Below are 25,580 nucleotides of genomic sequence, written 5' to 3'. Positions count from 1 at the left end.
AGGTGTGGCCTCACCAGTACTGATGGGTACAATCCTTGCCCTGGTCCTGCTGGTCACACTGTGCCTGATACAGACCAGGATGCCATTGGCCTTCTGAGCACACTGAAGGTCATGTTCAGCCACTCTGCCCCCAGCTTGTAGTGCTGTAGAGGTTTGTTGTTTGTTGACCCAAGTGTAGAACCTGCCATTTGTCCATGTTGAACCTCATGCCATTGGGTCTAGGCTCATCAATCTAACCTTTCCAGATCCCTCTGCAGAGCCTTCCTACCCTTCAGCAAATCAACACTCCTGCCCAACTTGCTGTCATCTGTGAACTGACTGAGGGTGCACTCAATCCCCCCGTGCAGATCATTGATAAAGATATTAGATAAAGAATTGGCCCTGGGGTCACTAGTGGCTGGCTGCCCACTGGATGTAACACAATTCTCTGGGCCTGGCAACCCAGACTGGTTTTCACCTGTCCAAGCCATGAGCTGCCAGCTTCTGTAGGATGGTGTGGGAGACAGTGTCAAATGCTTTCCAGAAGTCTAGACAGATGACATCCACAGCCTTTCCCTCATCCACTAAGTGGATCACATTGTCATAATGGAGGTCAGGTTGGTCACCCATCTGAGAAGGTAAAAAATGGTGCCACATCCTTTTGGCTGTCAAACCTAAGTCTGCATAGGAATTTAGGACAAGTTCTGGATTATTTTTTCAGTGGGCAATTCCTCCAAACAACAGTACAACCTTATGGCAGTGTTTATGTTCCCAAAACAAAACTTTTAAAAAAAAGTATTTGCTATAGACAAGATCTTGTGTCTTGGTCTAACTTCTGTATTCATTCTGATACGGTATTTACAGTTGTTATCTGTCGGAGCATCCTCACATAAACTGTTTTCTGTTAGATAGTAGTGAACTGCTTGGTTTTTTTTCCATTTTAAGTAATGTATTATGTACACCTATAAGTTTGTATTGTTTTGCCAACGAATTATATTAGTTGTTAAAGGTGTGCTCACTTCCTGGGTTTTGTTTTGAAATGTGAGGTGAACAATGCTTTTGTCATAAAAGCTGTACACACACACACACATCAGCTTTATGTGATGTTCTTGGATTTTCCCAGGCACGTACCTGCTACTTCTTTTCTTGTTCAGGTTTGGATTGGGTTACAGTGGGGCTTGTTCTTAGGATTTCTTTCTTTTTTTAGAACACCGAGAGTACTGTTATGCAACAAACCCATTGGCACTTGCTTGCCTGTCCTGCACACATCACCTTTCTGTTTAATCCACTTCTATGTGTTTCATATTCTCATGTCTTTTATTGCTTGTAAAAAATTCCAGCATTATGACTTCAGGTACTCATTCTTTTCTGGCTCTTAAGATCTGTTGTCCACTTTGTAGCCTTTTTCATTTAAGGAGTAGAGAATTAGAGCAAGAAATATCAGTTGTGTTAAGGCTTCTGCAGCTCTGTTCTGCTTGACAGAACTTAACAACGTAATTATTTCACTCTTCATTTAGTCTTAAGGCATTTAACATCTGTCTAACAAATTCTTACCCCAGAGCACTCACAGTTTACACTTACTGAATTAGCAGAAAATCCACCTTCTCTGGCCTCATTCTTGAAGGGCACTGAAAATTCATTTAGCTGAATTGAATTCTGAATTACCTGCTTTAGTAGTTGTGGAAAGGGTGTGTTACAGCTCACTATGTCTGGGTGAGGCAGGTTGTTTGCTAATAAATTCCGACATTGGATTGCATGTACAGTAGAGAAGGTTTAAGAAAGGGTTATGAATTCCACTTCTAGAGTGTTACTCTTTGTTGCATTTTGCAAGGCAAAAGCTGCGCTGTGATCTTGTCTGATGTGATTAACATGAAGAGCCAAGAAAACTTACCTGATTAGAATAACTAAATAATATAGCCAAGCTTGTATTCCCAGAAGGTAGGAAAAAAGGGGCCATATAAGTTTCAGAGTTATGGAAAACACTGAGAAAATGGATTTTAAAATGTGCTTTAGGCAGTTTGCTCAACAATACATCAGGGAAACTTCCAAGTCTACATAGCGATTACCCGATCACTGAACATATTATTTAATTGTAGAACCACTTATATTCCATCTGTATTTCTCAAACCCAATCTTTCCAGATGTCTCAGACCAGTTTTATAGGCACCAGACACATTAGGGAACAAAAGGCTTTCCAATATATACTCATATTATCAAATGTAGTCACTAACTCTCACCAATATCAAATGTGCATCACATGTTAAATCCACGTTCCAATATTGAATCCTTTTGTCAGCAGTTTGTGACTTTCATAACTCACTTTAATTCTTCAGAGGTCTCAAATATTGTCAGTTTCTAGAGTTTAATAGTCAAAACTGTCAAGCACACAAAATATTTTCAAACAAAGTGATCTCTGAAGGGTTCAGTGTAATTATTTTTCACATGTTTTAATGAAAATGGCTTCACAGTTCTACATTTCCTTTCCCTGAGTCACTCTGAATCATGCTGTTGTGGGGGAGTCTGCCTGAGAATCCAGACTAGAATTACTTTTCAGCATGGGTTGGGGGATGGTGCCCAGAGGATGTCCCTTCCTCGAACTTTCTTAGATAAGAGAGGAATCCATGAATTGCACTCACTATACTTGAACCCAAACCACGTTAGCCCTTTGAGAAGCAGGTTCAAGTATTCAGAATGTTTCTCCATTTTCTGCTTCTTTTCTTTCAGAGCCATTTAGAAACTTCTGAGTTCTAAAGCCTGCAGCCAACAATGTCACAGCTAATTGTTTTACCTGCAACTCGTCATAAAGCAGTGTATATTAGTGTATTTTTCATTTTTGCTCGGAAGATTTTTTGTATTTTTCTATTGTACAACTATTGAGACAGATTTAAACTTTTTTCTTGCAAACAGCTTTCCTCGACCTCTCCATACCCCCTGCCATGCATACAGAAAGAGCACATAATAGTTCACTGTTTGTGTGCAATTTGGAGGAGCCAAAATAAACCCCAAAGAAGGAAATGCTGAAGGAATCATAAATAATATGTTGTTGTTTGCCAAGGGAGAAGGAAAATCCATGAAATGAGTGTTGGAATATGACACTGTATCAGTAAATGACATGAAACAGATGTAGGTATTTATGGGAATGGTATACAGGAGATTAAAACTTACTGAAATACCTGTTAAAGAAAAAGACTGAAGCAGCAGTCTCCAAAATCTCCTGTGAAATCTTATTAGGCATCTGATTCCATTTCCCAAATGTAGCTTTCTCTGAGTTAAAACTGAATTTTTATACTGAAATTTCCCCGAGCCTTTGTAATTTTCCCTTTCCTGGGTGTTTTGAGCTCATGTATCTCCAGATTACTGATTGCATGTGGATAGCAAGTGTTCATGATGCCCTCGTTATCACAGGGGAAGCACTCTCTGAAATTCTTATATCATCAAGTTAATTTGTGTTGCTCCATAACTCATGAGTGAATCATAATTCCTCCCACAAGGAGTAAGTTTCACTATTTTAGATTCTTTTTTTTTTCCTTTCACATTATATTGAATTATGTAAAAGTGGGATAGAAGTAAAAATTCTGCTTTAGTCACTCTGACATGAGAGAGGAGAACAGATAGAGAAAGGGTTTATTGAAGAGGTGGATGGTTTAGCTTCAGTAACCAACTCTCTGTCCTGGCCCCTTACTAGGTGCTGGAATTCAGTACGTAAAGATTTAAGATAATCTGTTGTTTAAAAAAAAAAAAAAAAAAAAAATCGTGGAACCAACATTTTGTGTTGTGAACTATGTAGTTAAAATCACCAGTCTGGTGACATAGGCTGGTAAAGGTGAAGTAAAACTACAAGGGCTTGAGAAGAGTTTTAGTGAATTAAGGGAACCCAAGAGTACACATAAATAAATAAAATCTTTGCTTTGCTGCATTAGGTTCTAATTAAAGAACTATCAAATTGTTCAGACTTGTTTGTATCAGCTCAGTCTGTTTATTTTTTTTGCTTCCAGTATTTTTTGAAACTTGTTGCCCTGATATCAAACATGTGCAAGATGCAAATTAACTTTTATATTTTATCTACAAGTTAAAAGATTTTAAAGGTATTGAAAATGCAATCCAAACCAGACATGACTTTTTTCCCCTTGCTTGTTTTTTCTCAGAGATCGGCGGTCAGAAATTCCACAAATACAGCCAAGAGAAGACACTGAAGTGGTTAAAGAAAAAGGTATTGTGTTTCTCTTTTGCTTTAAAAATTGCTATATGTTTAAAATGAAAATGCTTATTAGCTTGTTCATGTTTGCATTGGTGCCATGTGCAGTGACTCAGTTCAAGGTATGTGTCCTGTCCAAAAAGGACAAACGTCACAGTGAAGTTGCTCCACTTGGGAATGTGATCCAGTGTTAGGGATATTAACAAGCTTGTTGCATTTCTCTTTTTTATGGGACTGGCCATGAAAGGGGCTTGTGGGGTGTGGGTAGGAAGAAGAAGCTGTCAGCATATTGCTGTAGGTCTTCCGTAAGGTGGGAACTTTGCTTTTGCTTTGTCCTTTTCCTAGATGGGCTAGAGGAGAGTTTTGATTGTCACAGCTTCTCAATTCTGCCATGCTTTGAAGCTGGACAGAAGTGCCTTGGTTTTGTGCTACAAATGTGTTTCCTGAAGTTTTGGCAGAGTTCACTCAGAATGATGCTGGTTTGGTTGCTATACCCTGATCCAGTCATGGTGTTCAAGGGGTCTGTACAGAATGCCAGAGATAAACTAGTGTTAAAGCTAAGTTTGATGGGGTCTTTGTTTTGGTATAAAGAAGGTGAATTTCATTTTACTCGTGCACATGTGCCCTTAATATGATGCCACACCATAGAAAAAGATGGTATGCATCACATGATGAGGAGGCCTTGTCTTTTAAGTTAATCAGTACAAGCACAAAATCTAGTCCACTTTCTGCAGTGATGAGGTATGGGAATGAATACCTATTTTGCAATGGTTACCTGATTATTTACACGTGAACAGGTACCTGTTTGCATTGTTGAAAATATCTTCGTCTGACAGTTCTCTCTCTGTTGGATGCAGCACAGCAGTGCCCCGTAAAGTCCTTAATCTTTGATTTCCACCAAGGACTGCCTTTGCCGTCCTGCTGAGCTCAGGAGTGTTCTCTGAGCAGGTGTATTTCTCACCTGTGTAATCATGGCTGTTGGGTCTGAGTAGCTCAGCTTATCTTAGGGTGCTCAGAAGTGGTGCTGTGTTGCCAAGGCAACATGTTCAAAGACTTGCTAGTTTCTTTGGGTTTTTTGAGCTCATCTGCTAGTCATTACAAATGTATATTAAATTTCACCACAGTCCATAACTTGAGTGTTTTATATGCTTGAAGCAAAATTACAAGAGCTTTGTCACTGCATTAACATGTGCATAACAATACTGATACAGGCATTTCATTCTTTGGTTTTCTGCAGGTTAATCAAACGGTGAAAGCACTTAAAAGCAACAATATATTGGTAGGTGAAAGGGTGCTTTCAAGTACATTCATCAACAGTAAACAGATCACAGATGCTCAGGAAGGTAAGAAAACTAAACATGGTAGTGAATTCCATTTTTGTGAAGTCACATAAGTAGAGATAAAACACGTGATTAGAAACTAAAATACATTGAAATTGGCCTTTGCGGTAAATTTATTCCCTGTACAGAAAATTCCATATAAGCTGTAACTGTGTGCCTTGGCTTTTCCAAGTTCTTTGGTATCTTTGTCAGATGACATCGTAATTAACAGTAGGTCTCAGCTGGCATCTCTTAACTTCTCCACAGTTCAAGGAGGAAACATTTTTCTCGGTGAAATATATGCTGAAGTGCTTTGCTGGACTGAGACCGTGTTAAAGAATAGGGCCTATATTTATAATATATATGAGTTCTCAGTCAGTAAAAGTATCTGTATTAGAACGTGCTTCTTTTCTTTATTATTTTTATTATAATGCATAGAATATTAGCATATTAGCATTCATAGAATTCTTCAAAAAGGTGAGGGGGTCTTAGGAAGTCATGGTCACAAAGAAAAGACTCCTGGTCCAAACATTACTGTATACAACAAATGTATGAGTTGGATGATTTTTGTGGGTGCACTGGTGTTTTGCCAGCCTCAACCTACTATAAATACACAAATGTGTAATTATGAAGGGCAAATTTTAGTAATGCGTGTATTAAATTGTAACAGTTCTGTTACCAGAAAACCTGGTGGGATCTTGTTTGCTTCTATTCACCATTTTGCTGGGGAGAGCAATGTCCTGAATGTTACTGATATGAAGAGAAACCTGAAAATGGAATAAAATCTTCCAATGTGAATGAAAATTAAGAACAGTTTAGAGCAAGATGAACCAGAGCAAATTGTTTATTATTGAAAAGACATTCAGGAGTCTTCATGCTGTTGAAAATTAAGGAGAAACAAAGCAGCTTGCTGACAAAGTGGAATATGAGCTACCAAGTAATGATATCAAGGAAACAACATAAATAAGATTTAAGAGGCCAATAGACAGTTTTATAGAACAGAGATTGTAATATATTGTTTTTAAAAAGAGACAAAGTTGCAAAACTTGTGACTTTAACTTCACAGTAGCTTTTCATCTTTTTTCCAACCCCTACTTTTTTGAAGAAGGAGGAAAGTGTCCTGGCAGCAACTATCTTGACTAAGCTTCAATGTTTTTTCTCTGAAATTTATAATTAAATATTTCACCTGCAGTGGTTTTTTTCCACCTTGCTCTTTATTTATAGTGACATGGTTATAATAGTCTTTTTAAAAACCTTGGGGTTTCATATTTGAGAGAGCAGCATTGAAATTGGGAATACTGGGGTTTAAAGTAGGTGAGTTTTGGAGGTAGTCCCACGGTATGTGGCAAGGTGAATGACAGGAAGTCAAATGGACACATTACTCAACACTTGTTTCTAATAAGACTCGTTTTCTTGTCCAATCCTTTCATTGCTGTGACAGTGCAATTTATTTCTGTAGAGAATTGCTTTCATAGGGGTATTATGAAATTTCAGTACCTTAAAAATAGGTGAGTATATGTAGTTAGCATCTACAGATGTTGTAGGGCAAAAATAGGGGAGGATATAATGAGAGCAAATAGGGAGGTAGGGGAGGCTTATCATATGAGGTTTGAGTATTTCATTCGGAAGACAAAGAAGGGAGGTGTGCAAGTATTCCTGATGTTCGACAAAAGGTTAATAACAAAAGCTAGGCTAGAGTGAGAACACAGACTCCCTAGGAGGCAAATAGTGGTATTTTTAAATTGGTAAAGGAGGCCAGTGAATGTTGTTTAGAGTCAGAAATGCAAGGGGAATGGATTTTTTATTTAGTATGAAATGATAGCAGTTGACTTGGACTCACCAGTATCATAATGCAAAGGGTGAAATTACAAGAATATTCTTCTTAAGCAATAAATTGGACATATTAAGTTCTGAGGTGAAATTATCTTGTGTTGGAATTATTTCTTGTTCTCTCCTGACCCTAAAGTGTGCTTATAGTGTGAAAAATCTTTGATGAATCTAGGCAGTGAAGGAAGAAGTGCAGATAGGTGACAGTAAGAATTTATTATCAGTACAGTTGAAATGTGTATGCTGCTGTCAGTTTGTTAATGCTTTCTCCTTCAAAGCCAGTTTGCATTGGGCTTTTCAGGTTAAAAAAAAGAAAATGGGAAAGAAAAAAAAAAGAGAAATTTATTTCTTGCACTAAATAAATAGTTCTTTGCCACATCAAGGTTGGTATACCATGTGCTTCTGAACTCTCGAAGTGCATAGGCATATGAGCAAATAAACTGGACTGTTGCAGTTGGGATTCAGAAGTGAATTTCATTAATTCATTAAGTCTGGCAAATGCTTCCTGTGCCTGGGTGCAGTTACTCCTTAGCAGCCTCAACAACAGCAAGTTTAAAAAGTCCAGCCCACAATCAGTAAGTGCTTGTGTAGAACGTGACCGGAAAAAATCTGGCTTAGGACTTCATGTTATAAAAAGGTCACTTTTTTCCCCCAGTCTCAGAAAAACATTTATAGCAGGAGTGCCCTGTACTGAAAACAGCTTCTAGTAGTTCATATTTCCACAGATAATTATCCTGTCTTGCCAGTGATGTTTAGATAAGCCTTGGCATTTTCTATAAAGTACTAAATATTAAGTACAAGACTTTGAAATAGACTCATTGTCTCATCTAATTGTTTTCAGTTGAAGCCAGAAAATGTTCTTTAGTACTGAAGCCCTTGCCAAATAATTGTAAGATCCAGATGCTTTAAAATTAATGATTGCATATTCTGTTGAGTCAGCTTTTTACTTTTGCAGGTTTTTAAAATTTAATTTCTCCGGAAAAATACATGATATCTAGTACTCTCAGCAAGCGAACAGCTTTTGTAAAGTACATGCAGCAGATATCAATAACATGTGCTGACAAAGTGAGTGTAGTAAGTCTTTACTTTTTAAATAAACCTACAAGTGTCATATAACATAAACTACTCGACACAGAGAAGCACCACAGTGTATCCATTAGGAGTCTAGCTATTGATTCAGCCTTGTGCCTCATGGAAGCACATGCAACATGGCTAAAGCAACAGTGACTATGTAACATTAATATTCTTTTTCTTCTTCCCATTCCCTGACCTCTTCCTGAAGACTATATACGGTATGCCCATGGGTTAATATCAGAGTATATTCCTGAAGATCTGAGTAAGGAGTTGTTAAAATACTTGGGGTAAGTATTGTTCCAGCTAGCCTATAGCTTTACGTGGCTTGGATTAATGTCCATTTGGTCATTTTTGTTGAATACCGAGATTTTTTTCATCAAGGTTTCAGTGAATGACACAATGAGATTATATTTGCCACACTTTAAATGTCATTTTTCAAATGAAGATTGTGGGGGTTTTTTGGCTTTCCTGTGGTTTTAAGGACTGTTAGCTGGGGGAAATGTAATATTAAAAGTCAGATATGTCTGTTACCAGCGCTGCATGATGAAACCCTGAGTAATGTATCCTATTTTAAAGCAAGCGGGAAGAAAATCCAATAAAGCAGTTTGTCCAGAACTGTCAAGCGCAAACAGCAGAGCCAGGAATTGTGTCTTCATCCCCAGTCCTCTTTCCTTTTCCCTGCTCACTCAGTGCTGCTTGGGTCTGACTTATCTCACCTGTGTTAGTTTGTGTTTAAATCTGGAAGGTGAGCCAACATCCTCATCTTGGTGTTCCCTGCCAGCAGCAGACTTGGCTTGGATCGGTGGGACTCTGCACCTACTCATCAGTTCAGTTCTGTTCGAAGGTTTCTGTTAGGGTGTCCTTTGGAAAAGTGGGCAGTTTTCAGCATGAAGCCCCATAGCTTCATAAGTCTTTCATAAGTCAGAAATACAGTCTATGAACTGCTTTTTTTTTCCAAGTGCTTTCCATGTGTGAGCAGCTGATAACCAAAGTAGCTTTCATTAAGAAGGATTTCCAAACTTTAGGTTGTGTAATTCATCTGTCTTATTTTTTAATTTAAAATCTTTTGTTCTTCAGGCTCCCAGAACTTAGAAGCCCAGCACCAGAGCCACCACTGAAGGTAGGAGAACATTAGGATATTGATAGATATGTTGTGTTGTGTTGTGTTGTAAGTTAATTTTTCTAAGTTATTATTGAAACCAGACCAGACTAAGCACTGGGTACAATACATTAAGTTAAGCCTTGTGAAAAGCCAGTCTGAAACAACACAAGAAATTTACCAGGTAACTCATATTTTTAGTTAGGACTGTTTGGTTGGTTTTCCTGTTTAAAAAAGGAGAAGGAAAAAGAGAGGCATATTTTACGGTTTTGGTCAACAGTCTTTTTCATACGTGTTTTGCTTATTTAGTTTTATTGAGGTTGATGGGACAATATGACCTCATAGGTTTTCTTTCATATATAATTTATGAGGACCCTGAAAGGGACCTCCTGGGTCATGGATTCCCAGACAACCATGTTGGATAATCTCTCATATACTGACCATTCTTCACTGTAAGTCTCATTAGGAGTTTTTATTTCCATTACTTCTCTTGGAAGAGTGTTCTATAACTTCATTCCTCTGATGCTCAGAAACCTTTCTGTAAATTCCACCTTGAATTTATTCATGGCCAATTTATTCCCCTGCCCTTTTGTGCTAACTTTATCATTGTTTTTTGAAATTGAAATGGCTCCTTTCCCTCCCTAACATTAGTTCTCTCAATGTATAAAGGGAAAACATATATATGCTTTGTGTTCTCATTTTGAGAAGCCAGCTTGGTTGTGTAAGATAGGTTCTCCATTCCCTCATTGTGGAAACATTTCTTTACACTATTCCAAGATGAATTCAATTGTTTCAAAGCAGGTGACCAGAAAAATGTGTAATTATTTCTGATAAAACCTTTACTCATACAATATGATGGCATTCTTCCCTTCTTATCTTAACTAGAAATACGTTGTCCCATTACAGGCTAGAATCCCATTTGCCTCTATTGTTGTGTGCTCAGATAGCTCTCTGTCGTGCTGTGAATAGTTAAGACACACACACAGTTGTTTGGTTTTTTTTTTCCCCCCTGCTTCAGTTTTTACTTGATCAGTTCTCAGATTTACAAGAAACTTGTGCAGTTAGTTTCTATGTTCGTGACCTTTTACTTCTCCAGTACATTTAATTTGGTTTTAATATTTCCAGTCTTGAAGGTTCCTTGACTTTTTTCACAGTCTTAAAAGCTCTTTAGGTGTTCATAATGCTACTCAATGGTGTACATTCAGCAAATGTTAGCATTCTATTATTTTTAATTAGTAATTAGCTATTAATCTCTATCTGATCAAGTGACATCCCTTTGTGCATTATTTGCTTTTGTCTCCCTTTTTCCTAGTTTCTCACCTATCTTAAACTTCTTGTGCAGTATTTGTTCTCTGTCATTTCAGCTGCTTAAGAGGCACCATGTCAAGTCCTCTGGCAATCCTTCACATTATGTCACCAGAAAATATGTTATATTTGAGAAAATAAAGACAAGATCGTAGGCATTACCTTGTTTAGTTTTTAGGCTGAGACAGGCTGAGAGAATTGGGATTGTTCAGCCTGGAGAAGAGAAGGCTCCAGGGAGACCTTAGAGCACTTTCCAGTTCTTAAAGGGGGCTACAGCTGGCGAGAAACTTTTTACGAAGGCATGTAGTGACAGGACATGGGGCAATGGCCTTAAGCTGAGAGAGAAGGTAGGTTTAAATTAGATGTGAAGGTGGTGGGGCACTGGAACAGGTTGCCCAGAGATGTTGTGTACTCCCACCCCTGGCAGTGTTCAAGGCCAGGTTGAATGGGGCTCTGAGCAACCTGGTGTAGTGGAAGGTATTCCTGCCCATGGCAGGAGGGTTGGAACTAGATGATCTTTAAGGTCCTTTCAAACTCAAGCCACTCTATGATTCTGTGTTTCATTTACTCTTTAATTATTCTTCCTTCTTTCACTTTTTTCTCCACTCTTCTCCTGAGTCCTACTGTGACATTTTCTTCCTTCTTACATTAGAGATGGGTCCTTGGCTATTCTGCACTAATGTGGTCCCTGCCTGATAGAACATATGCCAGGTTCTGCCTCTCATCTTGTAATTTCTGATAGGGTCTTCCAGCTGGATCAGCATATTGAGTTTTACTTCTGTCTTGAATAGAGTGATTTCTGTTCTTTCTTCTGTCCCTATGCTTAACCTCTTCACCTTTATTGAAAATTATTTACTGAGGCAAAGGAGTTCTTCCATTTTGGGTCCACACATGGGTTGACTTTAATATCTATCCAATTGCCCCTCACTTTCTCTCTTTTTTTAATTCCCTTTTTGCCTCTGTGGCTAAACAACCTTGTACTGTTTGTTTTCATTTCCTTTCCAAGGTCTAACTCAGCTTGACTTTTTGGCAGTTCTCACTCCCAGTATTACCTGACCCCTAAACCGATCTTTTCTTCTAAATATTTCTTTTCCCCCAGTCTTTTTTTTTTTCCCATCCACTGCAGAATTCTGCTTGCATCTAGTGTCAGTTGGATTTTTGGGGGGATGGATGGGAGGTGGTGGAATATGCGTGCATCTGTGTGAGCAAGGAGCTGCACTTACTGTGTTTAGTCTGAGTAGCTCTTTCCTCCAAGATTTTCACCTTGTTTGAATTAAAAGATCCGAAATAATTTCTTCATTCTTTGACTTTTACCTTCCAAGTGTCTTCCTCACACATCAAGTCCCTTTACTTTGCCTTAGACAAGTAAGGCATATGGTTTGCAAAGTTTGCCCCCCTAGAACCAATAATCCCACTTTTGATTATCCTTTCCATGTAATTTAAACTGGGCAGCCTATGTCTACTGAAACAAGATTACATACCACACTGGCCTTTCCTGCACTGTCCCTGCTACTTACCGAAACATCGAAAATAACCTCATTTCTGGCTGTTTCAGTGACTGTTCTGTTTAGCAGCACGTCAGCTAGCACATAGAGGAGTAATTGAGCCCTACTGTTATTAATAGCATTTGTTCTCCAATGGATATCCATAGATATGTTATTTCCATGTGGCTGGACAGTTGTTCTGGCTGCACAGTTACTTGGCCCTTTGATTCAGTTAAGAATTATCTTTATGTGTTGTAAGAAATACTAACCACACATCAGGAGCCAACTGATAGTCATTAGCTATATAAGCATGTTAAAACAACTGTATTAAACTGCATGTGATGTACATTCCATATTGTGTACGAATAGCTTTTATACCGTTGGGATAGTTCTGGGAATCTATTTTTAAAAACAGTTTTATTTCAGCAGTTTGGTTGCAGAGGAAATGAGGCTTAGAACTGTTCGGTTGTTGGGCAGTGAGATCTTGCTCAGGATCTGATTAATTTCCAGAGCACTGACCAGGGTGTGTATGATGTTTCTGTGTTTAAGTCTTTGCAACTTCAGAGATTAAAACACTCCTTTGTTTCACAATCTCAGAGGAGCAAAGTAGGCTTATACATGAAAACTTCTAGTCTCCTTCAGACCATTTTTAATCACTTCTGTTGACATTTCTCTTCATGAGGGTAAGTTGTTTTAACAGACATAATATATGATTATTGCAAAGTAAGAAAGTTCTAACATGCATTTCCTGTTTTGGAAAAATAATTGCATGTTTGGACATTACATTAAACTCTGAAGGGAGGAGAGATGTAGAAACTTCAGTGATCAGATGAAAAGCAGTGACACATTCTCTTTCTTGAACAAGAACAAGCTGGGTACAGCCTGGACTTTGTGATTTGATGATTAAATCAAAATTGCATGTTCTTTGTATTAATTGTAAGCTGTTGATCTTGTGTTGTAATCATCACACTGTCCAGTTTGTCAGCACAGGGAGTCTGGCCATTGGCAGATGATGAGAGACATTTACAAAGAATATGTAGGCTTTGCTACGACTAAACAGCAAATGTTTTGCTGAAATGCAAACATTTTTGTTGTAAGTTTTAAAAACTTGTTTATCAGATTCCAAAAAGAGGAGAAGAGTAATTCTTCATTAGATTGTCATTTGAAAATGTAATCACAGCACAGTAAACAGCCTCCTAAAGAGGCTGATCCAGATTCCATTGAAATCAAAAGAAAAGGCTGCAGTTGGATCTGGTTCTAAGAGCTGAGAAATCTAGGCTGCAGACCTAGCTTCTGTGCCAAAGAGAGAGAGGGAGGCGGGGGGAGAGAGAGATATCACAAGCACCATAAACACAATGAATAAAACAGGATCTTAAAATGTATGGTACCATCCAAGTTGCTTGCAAAATCACTTTCTTTGGCACAAAAGCTGGGAAGGCCACAGTCTAGATTTCACAGGATATTAAGGACAGGGTAGTAATACCAGATATATAATAATAATAAAAATACAGTGTTGTAAAATACTCCATACTTTTTTTTTTCCCTTTTGGAAACATACCAGAAAGTTTTCACCTTTAAACTAAACACATGCTCACAGTTTATGGAAAGAAATATTCATTTTTATGGCCTGATCATGTGAAGTGCTGAGAACCGTTCACGTGCGTTATTTCTGAAGTTAGAAGGCACGCAGCACATGCAGAGTCAAACTTCTTAATATACTGTTGGATTCAAGTGATGAAGCAGTCAGTGGAGCTATGGCAGTGTTTTCACTGTTGCCAGCCTGTAGAAGCTAATTAATTCTAAAGGCTGTGAGCAAACAGACAACGAACTAGATGATGATCCACTTGTGTTGGCAGATAGCTACAACACTGGAGTTGCTGCACAGGTCCATGAGATCATGAGCACCACAGTTCCTTGACTGTCAGGTGCTAACTTCCAACAGCTGCTCCAGAAAGTTCTCTAAATAGACTGACACCAAAGTCACAATCGTGGCTGATTTCTAACAGTCATTCTTCAGAAGGCTAGGAAGAAAATGCTTCCCCTGACACTGAATGCTCTCTTCTGAATGCTGTAAAGATGGTTTATATTCACATGTAGAGAAGACGATTGCAGACAGAAATCTTCCACTCTTGCTGCAGATTCTTCACTTGATTGCCAGTCCTGTTTTGGTGCTATGGTTATATTTTAAAGCCAAAGCTTTGAACTTCCATGTGTGTACATCATAAAAGTGGTTGACAGAGCAACTTCCTCACTCTAACATTTCAGAAAAGGAAATTGTCAGATGTCCCTGTGGAACCAGAAGAAGACTATACTAAATTTAACAGCGACAATCTGAAAACCAAAAAGGTAAGCAAGCCTTGCTTTCATCCATGTCTTGCTGAAGTGTAGATTAATACCAAATACTAGCAGAGAGTGCTTAACTTTCTCCTTCAAAACACATCATAAATACAAAACAAATACAAAATTGTATGACATCTATAATTATATCTCTGAACTTTACTTTTGGGTATAATGTGACTTTGACAGTTTTGATTTCCTTTTCTGAGCTGTTTTGTACTATCACTGCTGGGCTGTATTTCACCAGTGAACACTCCAGTGAGCCTTGCAGACTCAGACACATGTTGAGATGCACAGCTAACGTTTGCAAAGCTCTTTGAGATCTTTAGATGAGAAATCCTATGGCTTAATGATAGCAACTGGTAAATTTCAGTTACTTGAAAAAGAAACAAAGATGGCAGCATTTGTTTAAATTCCAAGGGATGCTAGGACAGGCTTTATTTTTACCTAGAAATATTGCTTGTGCACTTACTTATGTCAACTTAATGAAGTTAAATCAACACAGAACTTACTGATTGCCAGCTCCAACGCATGTTTGGAGGCCAATCCAAATCTGAGTCCAGCTTTGCCTGCCACTGTACTATTCCTCGGAGAGCAACAGAGATGTGAAAAGAAATAGATCCTCTTTGTGTCTGCCAAAGCTGTGAGGCTTGTACTGGCTTATTTCTCTGAACATTGAAAGAAAATGAATCTTCCTCCAATCCGTGGGGAACTAAAAAGGCCTGCTGTGCTGGTCTTGTGACCTTCAGTCTAATGCTGACTACTCGTTATCCCTTTGCAAAGAGATGCAGCTGGTGACAGATACATTCCTTCCTCCCCCCAAAACCCCAGATTTTTTTTTTTTTTTTTTTTTACTCATTGCACATTTTAGTTTGGAAGTAAGAGGATTGCCCCCTAAGTGAAAGTGATAAATAGTTTAAATATGCATGTTTTCCCCCTCCCCACATTATATACTATAGCTTTTGAACTTAGCATAAAGATAGAAATAAACTGAGGAGAGGTAATTCATTTTAACATTAAATATGATTTACTTCTGAAATAATGAAGCACATTGATGAGAGAATCTGGGAAAGAAAAGATAGCCCTTGGACTCTGTACAGTGTACTACTCTTTTTAAAATACTTTGGCAGTAGTTTTGTTTGTAGAGTTACATAGACAATCATATGGTTGTTGCCTATCTCCATCATATCCATAACCATCTAGTTGATCCCAAGTACTATTATTGTAAAGTTCTGCAGACTGAGGAGTATCATAAAGAAAGGTCAATGCAAAGTTTTCTTAATAGGGAAAGCAGCTAGAGATTTAAAACATAACACTTTAAAATGCAAGAAAGAAAAGAGGTCAGCTCTATAAAATGTGGTTCATAAAATGTGTTTTAGGTGTAGAAGTCTGGGAAGTTGTCCCAGTGGACTCAAAAGTGCTTTGCAAACATGAGTTACCTTCTTCATTCCTAGTTCTCCCATCTCTTTTCCCTTTATTTCACTGTGCATAGAGTCTTTGATAGTAAATCAGTGTGAATTATTCATCATCCGTAATGCAGGTCTGTAATTCAGCCTGCTGACAGCATAATCATGAGATTGAGTCCTAGGCTACAGAATGCATCTGTTCTATTGCATGCATTATTCCTCTTAATGTACACTCATGGATTATCCCAAAGTAAACGTTTGATTTGGGATACCTCATTCTGCAGAAAGGAGAGATGTTTCACCTCCTTGTCCTTGTGGTTGATTTTCTGTCTTTGTTTGAGGTTAAGTAATTCATGACAAGTATTCTTCAGTTTGAATAATCTCAATTTTTTTAAATGTTTTTCTCCTACAATTCAAAGCCTGCATAACATTATCTTTATGGCTGTATACTAAAAAAGCAATTTAACTTATTGCTTGACTTCTGTATTTAGGAGTTTGTAGCATCTGTTTCCCCCCTATGGAGATGCTGTTTAACGGTTTCTGTTTATCATTTCACTTACAGGCAAACACCAAGATGTCTGCAGCACAGAAGGCTCTTGCCAAAGTTGATAAGAGTGGAATGAAATCCATTTCTGCTTTCTTCAGCTCCAAACCTAAAACATCAAAATAAAGCCTTGTTTTTGAAAGAATTTTATACAGTGGTTATTTTTATGTTAAGCTAAAGATGTCTCCTGGAGTTTTTTGTTAGTATAGCGTATGCAGGGCATGTCTGGGTACATGGTGGAGTGTGATGGAGAGGTCTGTCAGCTGGCAGGGCTCAGAGCCTTTGGGCCTTAGTGGGACAAGGCAATACCATGATATCAGATATTCCAGCCTGGATTGGGAAGATGGCTCAGCTGCATTAGCATTGTGCTGTGCGCTGAGAAGCAAGGCTTAGCAGGGTACCGTACTGTGCTGCTGCTCCTTCTAGGCCAAGCCCAGTCAAGCCCACCATAGAGTTTTCTCCATTACACTTCATTCCAGGCTGAAAACTTGCCTGCCTTTGATGATTTTTTTTAATTCATAAGGAGCATTATTTTTTATAAAACTTTCTGAAGTTTCTTACCCACTATTACACCAGAGTAGGATGGCATCATTGCATTTTTGACACAAATATAAGCGCTGATGTAAGTGTTGTCATTGGTGGCATTTTATTGAGGCAAAGATACTGTCTATAATGGGATTTGGGTTGTTTTCAGTATGCTGGAAACAAATGGCAATGAATGTCAGTGTACATGTAATGCAATAAAGTGCTTTGTGTAAAAAAACTCGTGCTCGCTGTATTTGCTGTATGCTTCAAGAGTTAGGTTGGGTTTCAGCACATTTTTAAGTGGTTTTGGTATTTTCCTGTGTATATATTTTAATCCTTAAAGAGTTCTGGCCTCTCTTTGGCTTTACGTGATAAATCTCTTAGCACATTGCAATATAGGGGTATTTTGGTTTAGTTCCAAGGTCAGGAGGTCCTTAGAAAATAATCAGGGAAAAATTGATTTAAAGGCAACAATGGGTGGGGCTTTTTTTAAGAAGTATGTTTGGCATTGGATGCAAAAGCTTAAGTATGAGTGTCTTAGATAAGGTTTAGTTTTACAAAGTTTCACACAAGGTAGGACTGTTACTTAAAGTGCACTACGCACTCTTTTCTGTGTTCTTTCGTCATTTCAGAGTATTCCTGTGTATTTAGAGGGATAGCTGATGTTGAAGCTTCCCTCAATCACAGAATTGAAAAAGAGATGGAGTCACTGGGACCATTTGTACAGATCTGGCCAGTCCTGCACAATACTCAAAGCCATCCACCAGTTGTTGTACTGAGTCATTACTGTGGCTCAACTACAATGTGTGTTTTTGAGAGACACTCTTAAAACACGTCAGTCTTTGCTACGTCAGCTCAGTAGAGAATCTGCTTGTATCCCTTGGTGATGCAAGTTTCAGAGAAGTTAGGAATTCCCCCTTTTTGAGTAATTGTGCCATTTTTCCTCTTCAAACTTACTTGCTGTCATTTACAACCCTTGGATTACAATGGTGTCTGTTAGGTTAAATAGCTCTGTGGCGCTCTCTTCCAACCAGAAATGAAAGAGAAGCTTTGCTGTGTGTTCTGTACAGTTTTGTAGTTGTTGTTGGGTTTTGTATGCCTTTCAGACTGGTGTTTTTTACAAAGTGTCAGATGCAATTTGTAAATGTGCAGAGGGTCAGCATGGTTGGAATTCCAGATAGGGGAAAATACTTGGAAGTCTACAGAATTATTATCTCTGATAATAAATAGTGTTTGATGAGCCCAGAATGAGCAATTGTGGTTATGAACTGGAAGGGTTAAATTTTGGAAAACATTAAACCTCCCAAATTCCTGTGAGTAGAAGGGATGCAGAAGTGATGGCTCTTTTGAAAAACACCTATTAAAAATGCAGGATAATGCTATTGGTGGGGGGGGGTGGGGGGGAGGAAAAAGAACAGGTGCATTCTGTCATTTTAATGGAGAAGTTCTGTAGAGTAAGCAACAAGTTAGGGGGTGTTTTGAGAGAAAAAAATTGAGTTGTGTATTAATGAAAAGCCAGCTCTGAGCATTAGAAGATGCTGAGAAGGCAGAAAAACATGGCATGGGTGCTTGTTGGAAAACCAAGAAAGAGAGAGAATTATAGTAGAAACAGGAACTACAGGGCAGAACAGGTACATGGTAGAAGCTCTTCTGGATATTTAAATATGCTAGTTTTAGGTGTTTGGGTTTTAACAGTTCAAAAGTTTTGTGAAATAAATTTTGCAAATGCACCTTTTCATTGACTGGAATGTTAAAGAACATTCTATGAAAAAGTCCCAATTTCTCTGGTCAGAATTTGAGACAGAGAGAGAACAAATCTGATAGAAATGAGAGGCCTCTGTGCTGACTTCTCGTCTGGGGTACCAGTTTTGGTTTTGTTCTTGCTCTTTATATGCCTTTCACATCTGCTGCTGTGCTCAAGGACTAAGTCTAGAGTTCTTCCAAAATGCAGGGATGCATTTTGCTTTAGTGCCACATCTCGACTTCAGCTGTCAGCTATGCTGTAACTTACCACAATTGTAATTTTATTAGTGACTGTGCTTTTGGTTGAGCAGGAATTTGTGCATGACAAAAAAACCCAAGCCATTTCCAAAAACCATTAGAGCTTTCACATGGAAACAAAAACTCTTTTCCCTTTGGGAAAGCATGAAATACATTTAGTAACTTTGAAACTTCCTTGACTTGTAGCTGTAAGAAGTTATGAAGAACGTATGATGCCAAGTTCCTACAACAATATTTCTTACCACAACAAGGATTTAAATATAGTCACCCTGCCTGGCCAGCAGTAGCAGTAGGTCGTTATGAAGTGCTGCTTTGCTATTTCTTCCTTGGTTAGCATAGTATGGAGCAATATGCCAGCAGTATTATAGAAATGTGGTCTTACTTTATTTCTTTTTCTGGGTTAACATGACATCTCTACGCGTTCATGTAAATATCCAATGAGCTGTGATGCTTTTATAGTTGTTTATCTGGGATTAAACAGCTCTTATATTTTCACTTTTTCAGACTTTGCGTAGCAAATGGATTGAAATCAGTGGGCATGAAAAACAGGGAAATACGAGCCCTGACTTAGGGATTTGTAAGGGTCAAACTAGCACATCATTTTCAGTCTTAAGTAATAAACTTAGTTCTATTTGTAGAAGTGATTGGTGATTTGAGTATTTTCAGTGGAAGAGGTGGCATAGTTGGCAGAATTTGCATTCAGCACTGAAATCTGGAAGGGTTCAGTGTGCTTGTTTTCAGGTGTTCAGTTGCATCTGATGTGATGTTTATTGGAACAAAATTAAATGCATGGATGGTTATTTGAATAAAGGAATGTTTTTGACTAGGGTTTTCTCTTTCCTTTGTAGATGCCTGAGAAAAGACGTGCAAAGAAGAAATGAAAGGAGCGTAAGGAGACTCACTTATATTATTGTAACTTGCCATAATCACAAATCTGCTTTTGAAGGCTTTCTTTTACACACTTTCTGAAAAATAAATGCTTGACATTGGACATGCCCTGTTCCAAGAGAAAGCAAATCTCAGCAGATTAGCACTGTTAAATATGCGGTGTGTTAAGCATACTCTGCTTCAGATTTTATAGCTTACACACGATTGGTCTATCGGGCCCTTCCAGGAAAGCACTTATGAGCATGCCTAATGTTAAGCACATGAGCAGTGATCCTAAATTCAGCCGTGTTGTTCATGTGAGTAAGTGCTTTGCTGGATCAGTGCCTGAATCCTTGTTAGGTGCTGAGCATCCTGATCCATATCCAGCAAAGCACTTATGTCCATGCTTATCTTGAAGTGGAAGACCCAGTCTAATATTTGTGCATTAGTGTTCACCATAAAATCTCTCTTGGCACAATGACTCATATGCTTAAAATTAAGCACCTGCCCAACTGTTCTGCAAGGTCAGACCAACTGCATCCTTGAGCAAGTCTTAAATACTTGATTTTCTATGATTATTTTTTTTTTACTCATTTTTGTAATAGAATGTATGCTTTTAGTGACTATAATTACAAGTTTTAGAAGCTGTATAGAAAATACGTTTGTATGTTCTATGCAATTTTCTTCTTTTTCAAAATCTATCCAAATTCAGAACGTGGCCTTTTCTGATGGGAAGTCCAATGTCCAGTCATAAAATCAACCAGAATGGAAAAAAAAAAAACCCCAATATTTACTCTTTTTAGAACATTTACATTTTTAAAAATAATTTCACTGGGTTTGATTTACACAGTTTTGTCCAACGCTGACCTGTTTTACAGCAGGTGTCACCTAGCTCAAGTTGTGTGGACAGTCTGACTCTTAAGTGCTAAAGTTTCGGGTAGGTTGTGTGTTCACAACCTGTATTTTTTATTTTTCTTCTTTTATTCTAAGGGATTGAAGCCTTACAAACGTATAAAATAACATGTACATTTTGTGTTAAGAACTAAATCAAAACCTATGTAATTCTTCAGGTTAAAAAAAAAAAACAAAAACACCTTATTATCCTTTTTTTATTAATGTAAGTGACATTTTCTGTGGAGTGAGCTTCAACCAGAATGTCAGCCTGAGTCTACATAAAACATGTGGAAGGTGGATGCTAGTGAGATCCCAAAGAGATTTGTGTCATATGCAGTCTGATGTTCTTAACTTAAATACCTGTGTATCAAACTACTATAAATATATGTCTCCATGCTGGAGAACTTAATAATTGTCAGGATTTTGAACAGAATGAATGTTTACTTCTGTGAATTCCAACTCTGACCCCAGTTCACAGATGCCTACAGGAAATGACCAAAATGCTTGGTAAAGCTTGAATGTATTTGAAGTGTTCTAGGTAAAGTGCAAAGAAATCTTTTACATCAACTCTAGCAGATTTTGCCTCACTTTGAGTAAAGAAGAGTTCCAAGGAGAGTTTATTATGACCTCGCCAAAAACTAAATTCCAAGACGGAGTCAATAGCTTATTCAACTTCCTTTTCAACTGATTCTATTCATCTCTAAGAATATGAAAAACCTGAACTGTTTACTCTTTAGAAATCATATATGAAAGGAAATGTAATCTGAATGCCTATTTTAGGAATTTCCACTGAATTATTTTGTTAGTCTGATTAACCAATGTGCACTTTCCCTTTTTAAGGAAAAAATATTTATTTTAACGTCATTTTTAGGAATACTGCTGGAATATTATATGGGTCCAAATGAAATTTCTATTTTTCTAACTTATATTAAAAATGCTTGATGTATGAATTAAGATTATATATTTCAGTATGTGCTTCCATATTTTTGTAAGATTTTATTTTTAATTCATGTACAAGAAAGAAATAAATGCCTTTGGAATAATTTGTGGATTATTTCTTCACTAGTATCACAGAGAAATGCAAAGGAAAATGCGGTGCAGTAAGACTGCTGATGCGGTTGACCTCCACGGGGTATTCAGTAATTCTTGGGCTCAGTTGGAGGAAAGAATGAATCTTGATATAAATATGAATCTAAAAGTTCATTAAGACAGATTCAGTGATGGAATTAGGCTAATCCCTGAGGACCTTACTGTATAAGTGTTCTAAAGAGAACCCATCTCTGTGTATATACAGTTGCTGGACTACATACTCTGGGTATTTTCATGAACATTGTGGTGAATCTTTAAGCAGTGGTGGGATGGAGAGTGGAGGTAAAGAGAAAGATGTGCTTATTTGTGGGTTTTTTAACATATTTTGCAATCTTCACCATCACATATGTGATATATAGGTGCTCCATCACAGACTGACACAGAACTGATAAACAATTATTTTCCATGTTTTTTAGTAGCAGACAGTTAATAAAACACAGGAAAAGCTGTTTGTTTGCCAAAATATTATCCTGGTATCACCCTGATATTTTAAGTGCTGACAGGAGGCTTCAAGGCTGATAGGATAGTTACAGCCATTTCATTTATAAAATCCAGACAACCAGGGGCAAAGCAAAGGTGATAGGTATTTTATTTGGTTGTCAAGTTGGTTTGTTGGTATTAAGGAAACCAAACAAGAAAAGAAGTAAGGTTTGTACCATTTCATATACCCATTGCTCACCAGCTCTTATCTGAAGAAAGAGAAGTACCAGTGCAAACGACAAAGCAATAGGGCAGCATCTATTTAACTATGAAATAGCATTTACACTCCTTAGTTAAATGAAGTCATCTTGTAAGATGTTGCAAAGACTAAGGAAAACAACACATTGATTTACATTCCTAAAGAGCTTCTATAGCTCAAGTGTCCAAGCTGAAATCTCTAGTACCCTCTCTGTGCACAACTGTTGTCTTTTAGGGTCTATCACATTGCAAATTGCCCTAATTTTTCCAAAGCTCCCTTTTAAAATGCATTGTGTGCCCTGAGATAGTTGCAAAGCAAGCAATGGTGTGTCAAGCAATGCCTCAGTGAGGCTCACCAATTTTTAAAAGGGGAAGCTAAAAGGATGGTGAAAAGTTCCACTTTAAAATTTGGCTTCTGATTTGGGATTAAGATTATTGTTTTGTTCACCCTTTCTCTTTTCAACCTGAGAACCGGATTCTTTTTCAGAAGATGCTGATTTGTTATAGCCCCATCTCCCCTTTACTTCAGGCCAAAGGAGCAAACTGTTTCAGAACAGGAATCCACATCCATAAAGATAGCCAAAATCAAAGCTGTCTGCAGCCCTAGCTGTGAAAGGAATCATCACTAGTTCCTCTTGAATTCCGTGTGCAAGCTGGCATTTCTACAGGTTCTTCAAAAACAATTCAGACTTGATTCAGTAGGGGTGAAAGTGAAAAAGTCAAACCTGACGTACTTTCTTCCCTTGTAGTCAATCCTGTGCTGGAGAAGCTGAGCAGAAAAGGTTAGAGAGACAAAAATGAGGAGAGAAATGAAGAAGAAGGCAGAAATACTGGCTCAAATAAAAAAGACAACATTGAAAATGAAGGAAAAGTAGGCATGAGGACAGAAATAGTGGAAAACTAACTGTTCAAGTGAATGTGGAATAAGACCACAATGAGGCTGGACATGAAGAAGAAGACAGCAATACTGGCACAAATGAAAGGGACTATATGTAATTTCTCCTGAATTTCTCTACCTTTATTACATCAGTCACACTATGGCCTTGACAGGGATCTGGTGCCGCCTGAGAGGGCACGCTGGATACTGAGATGGGGCTGCTGTTATCAGCAGTGGGATTTGCTGCTGCACCTTTCCTCCAGATGCAGATGCAGCAGCACTGAGCTCAATCCTGCCATTTCTTCCATATGAGGTAGAACCCCAAATGTTGTGCCCTTTGCAGAGCCCACATCATCTCCAGACAGCAGCAGATGGCACTGGGCAGCTTGTGTTGTCTGCAACGCCTTACATGTGTTTCACCCTTCTCTTGACTTCAATTCCCACTCTCAAGGTCATGTCCCATCACACCACCTCTTGATTGTGCAACCCCTGGACTATGCCCTTTCTCATATTTCAAAATATCTTGGTGCCACCAATGCCTATAGGCTCCTAAGTAGTTAATACTGCTTGCATCAGCTACTGGTGCTGCAGAGACACATTCCCATACGAGATTTGTGGTTCTCTTCCTGTGTAGTCGCCTTGAAAAGTCAATGGGTAAGAAATATACGTTGCACTGGGAGATCTTTTGTCTTGATGTAGAAGGTACTTGTTTACATTCAGGACAATCATTCACTGGAACAGCCTGTTCCAGTGGGTTGTGGTAGAGTCCCCATTAGTGGAGGTTTTCAGGATGCAGTTGGACAGGGTGCTAGATAGTCTCATCTAGGCTCTTTTTCCATGAATGTTTGGACCCGACAATGTTTTGAAGTCCGTTCCAATATGGGCTGCTCTATAATTCTGTGAAATCTGTAATGGATGTGCCACCACAGGATTGCAGAAAGAGTGAGTGCTATGTACCTTTTTCCCAGCCCACTGCTTAGAGAATGCAGCTTTGGCAGAGTGGAGACCTTCAGGAAGGATTATTTGCTGTGGTTTTTGTTTCCAAAGCAAGTTGTCTCAGTATGCATATGCCTGACTTGAGCATTTTGCTTCCAGAGCTATTAGTTAGTGATAAGCAAATGGGCCAAATGATCTACAGAGATCAGAGGGTTTTGTTGTTGGTTTGTTTCTGTGTTTTTTTACAGGAAAATATCGGGGTGGGGGGGGGGGAAAGGTCTCAAAGGCTGCCTGGGAAGGTTGTGGAGTCTCCTGCTCTGGAGATATTCAAAACCAGCCTGGATGCATGCTTGTGTAACCTGCTCCAAGTGACCCTGCCTGGGCAGGGAAGTTGGACTAAATGATATCCAGAGGTCACTTCCAACCCCAACAATTCTGTCACTCTGGTAAGACTGGAAATAAACGAGTAGAGGTAGGAAGGGCAGAGAGAAGAGAGAGCTTGACTAGCACAGAGAAGCAAAGAGGACCATGGTTCAGCACTTTCCCTTGCTCTCAATTTTTCTGGAAGTTGTGCTTTAAATGTTCTTCATTACTTGTGCCAGTGGTATGTGGAAACCACTAGGTAGCAGGCAACTACTAAAAAGCAGCAACTCATTAGAATGGACATGCTGCTCCATGACAAGAAGAAAATGTTGCTGGACCCTTTTAAGAGAAAAACACCATAGAAATGAGTTTGCCAGTAGCACTTGCAAGGATCAGAAAGATTCTTGGTGCAGTTTGCCAGGGCCTTTTTCAGCAGTTCTTCATAGAAAACTGTTTCTTTTTACAGTGTACAAAAGAGTCCTACTTGGCTTTGAAGCCACTGAGAGATGAGGTATCTGTCCCAGTGGGCTTACTGAATAACTACAAACAGTGACATTCTCAGATGTCCTCATACTTGTGTCCATGTGTTCTGTTCCATGTGTGTGAGTATTTTCAACTCTGCCAGAGTGTAACCGGAGAAATCCTATTGGGCAGAAAGGGAGTTGTGTGTCTGAATTCTGTCCTGGGGCTTGGAAGCACTGAGCTTAAACTAACAGTGTGTATAAACAGTGTGTTTTTTGGTTGACATAACCCAAGCCATTATGCTCACAATTCCTGGTCT

At 38.5% G+C, this 25,580-nt stretch overlaps 1 protein-coding gene across 3 annotated transcripts in view; it reads left to right on the top strand.

The window, feature by feature from the left end:
• The window catches only part of RNASEH2B (ribonuclease H2 subunit B), a 42,482-nt gene extending 20,794 nt beyond the window's left edge, over positions 1-21,688 (top strand). For 2 of the 3 annotated variants that reach the window (XM_040054736.2, XM_040054735.2), the window contains exons 6-11: positions 4,125-4,189; positions 5,412-5,517; positions 8,603-8,681; positions 9,472-9,514; positions 14,548-14,628; positions 16,588-18,238. In XM_040054736.2, coding sequence (XP_039910670.1) covers positions 4,125-4,189; positions 5,412-5,517; positions 8,603-8,681; positions 9,472-9,514; positions 14,548-14,628; positions 16,588-16,695 — 482 coding nt within the window. In that variant the 3' untranslated portion in view covers positions 16,696-18,238. Of the gene's footprint in view, positions 1-4,124; positions 4,190-5,411; positions 5,518-8,602; positions 8,682-9,471; positions 9,515-14,547; positions 14,629-16,587; positions 18,239-19,943 lie in introns of those variants that run through there. The other variant, XM_040054737.2, reaches the window with a different exon arrangement.
• Positions 21,689-25,580: the final 3,892 nt, after the last annotated feature.

The sequence above is a fragment of the Hirundo rustica genome, chromosome 2, assembly GCF_015227805.2.
Source record: "Hirundo rustica isolate bHirRus1 chromosome 2, bHirRus1.pri.v3, whole genome shotgun sequence".
Taxonomy (NCBI): Eukaryota; Metazoa; Chordata; class Aves; order Passeriformes; family Hirundinidae; genus Hirundo; species Hirundo rustica.
The sequence above is the reverse complement of the archived record's forward strand: the minus strand, read 5'-3'. Positions and strand labels throughout refer to the sequence as shown.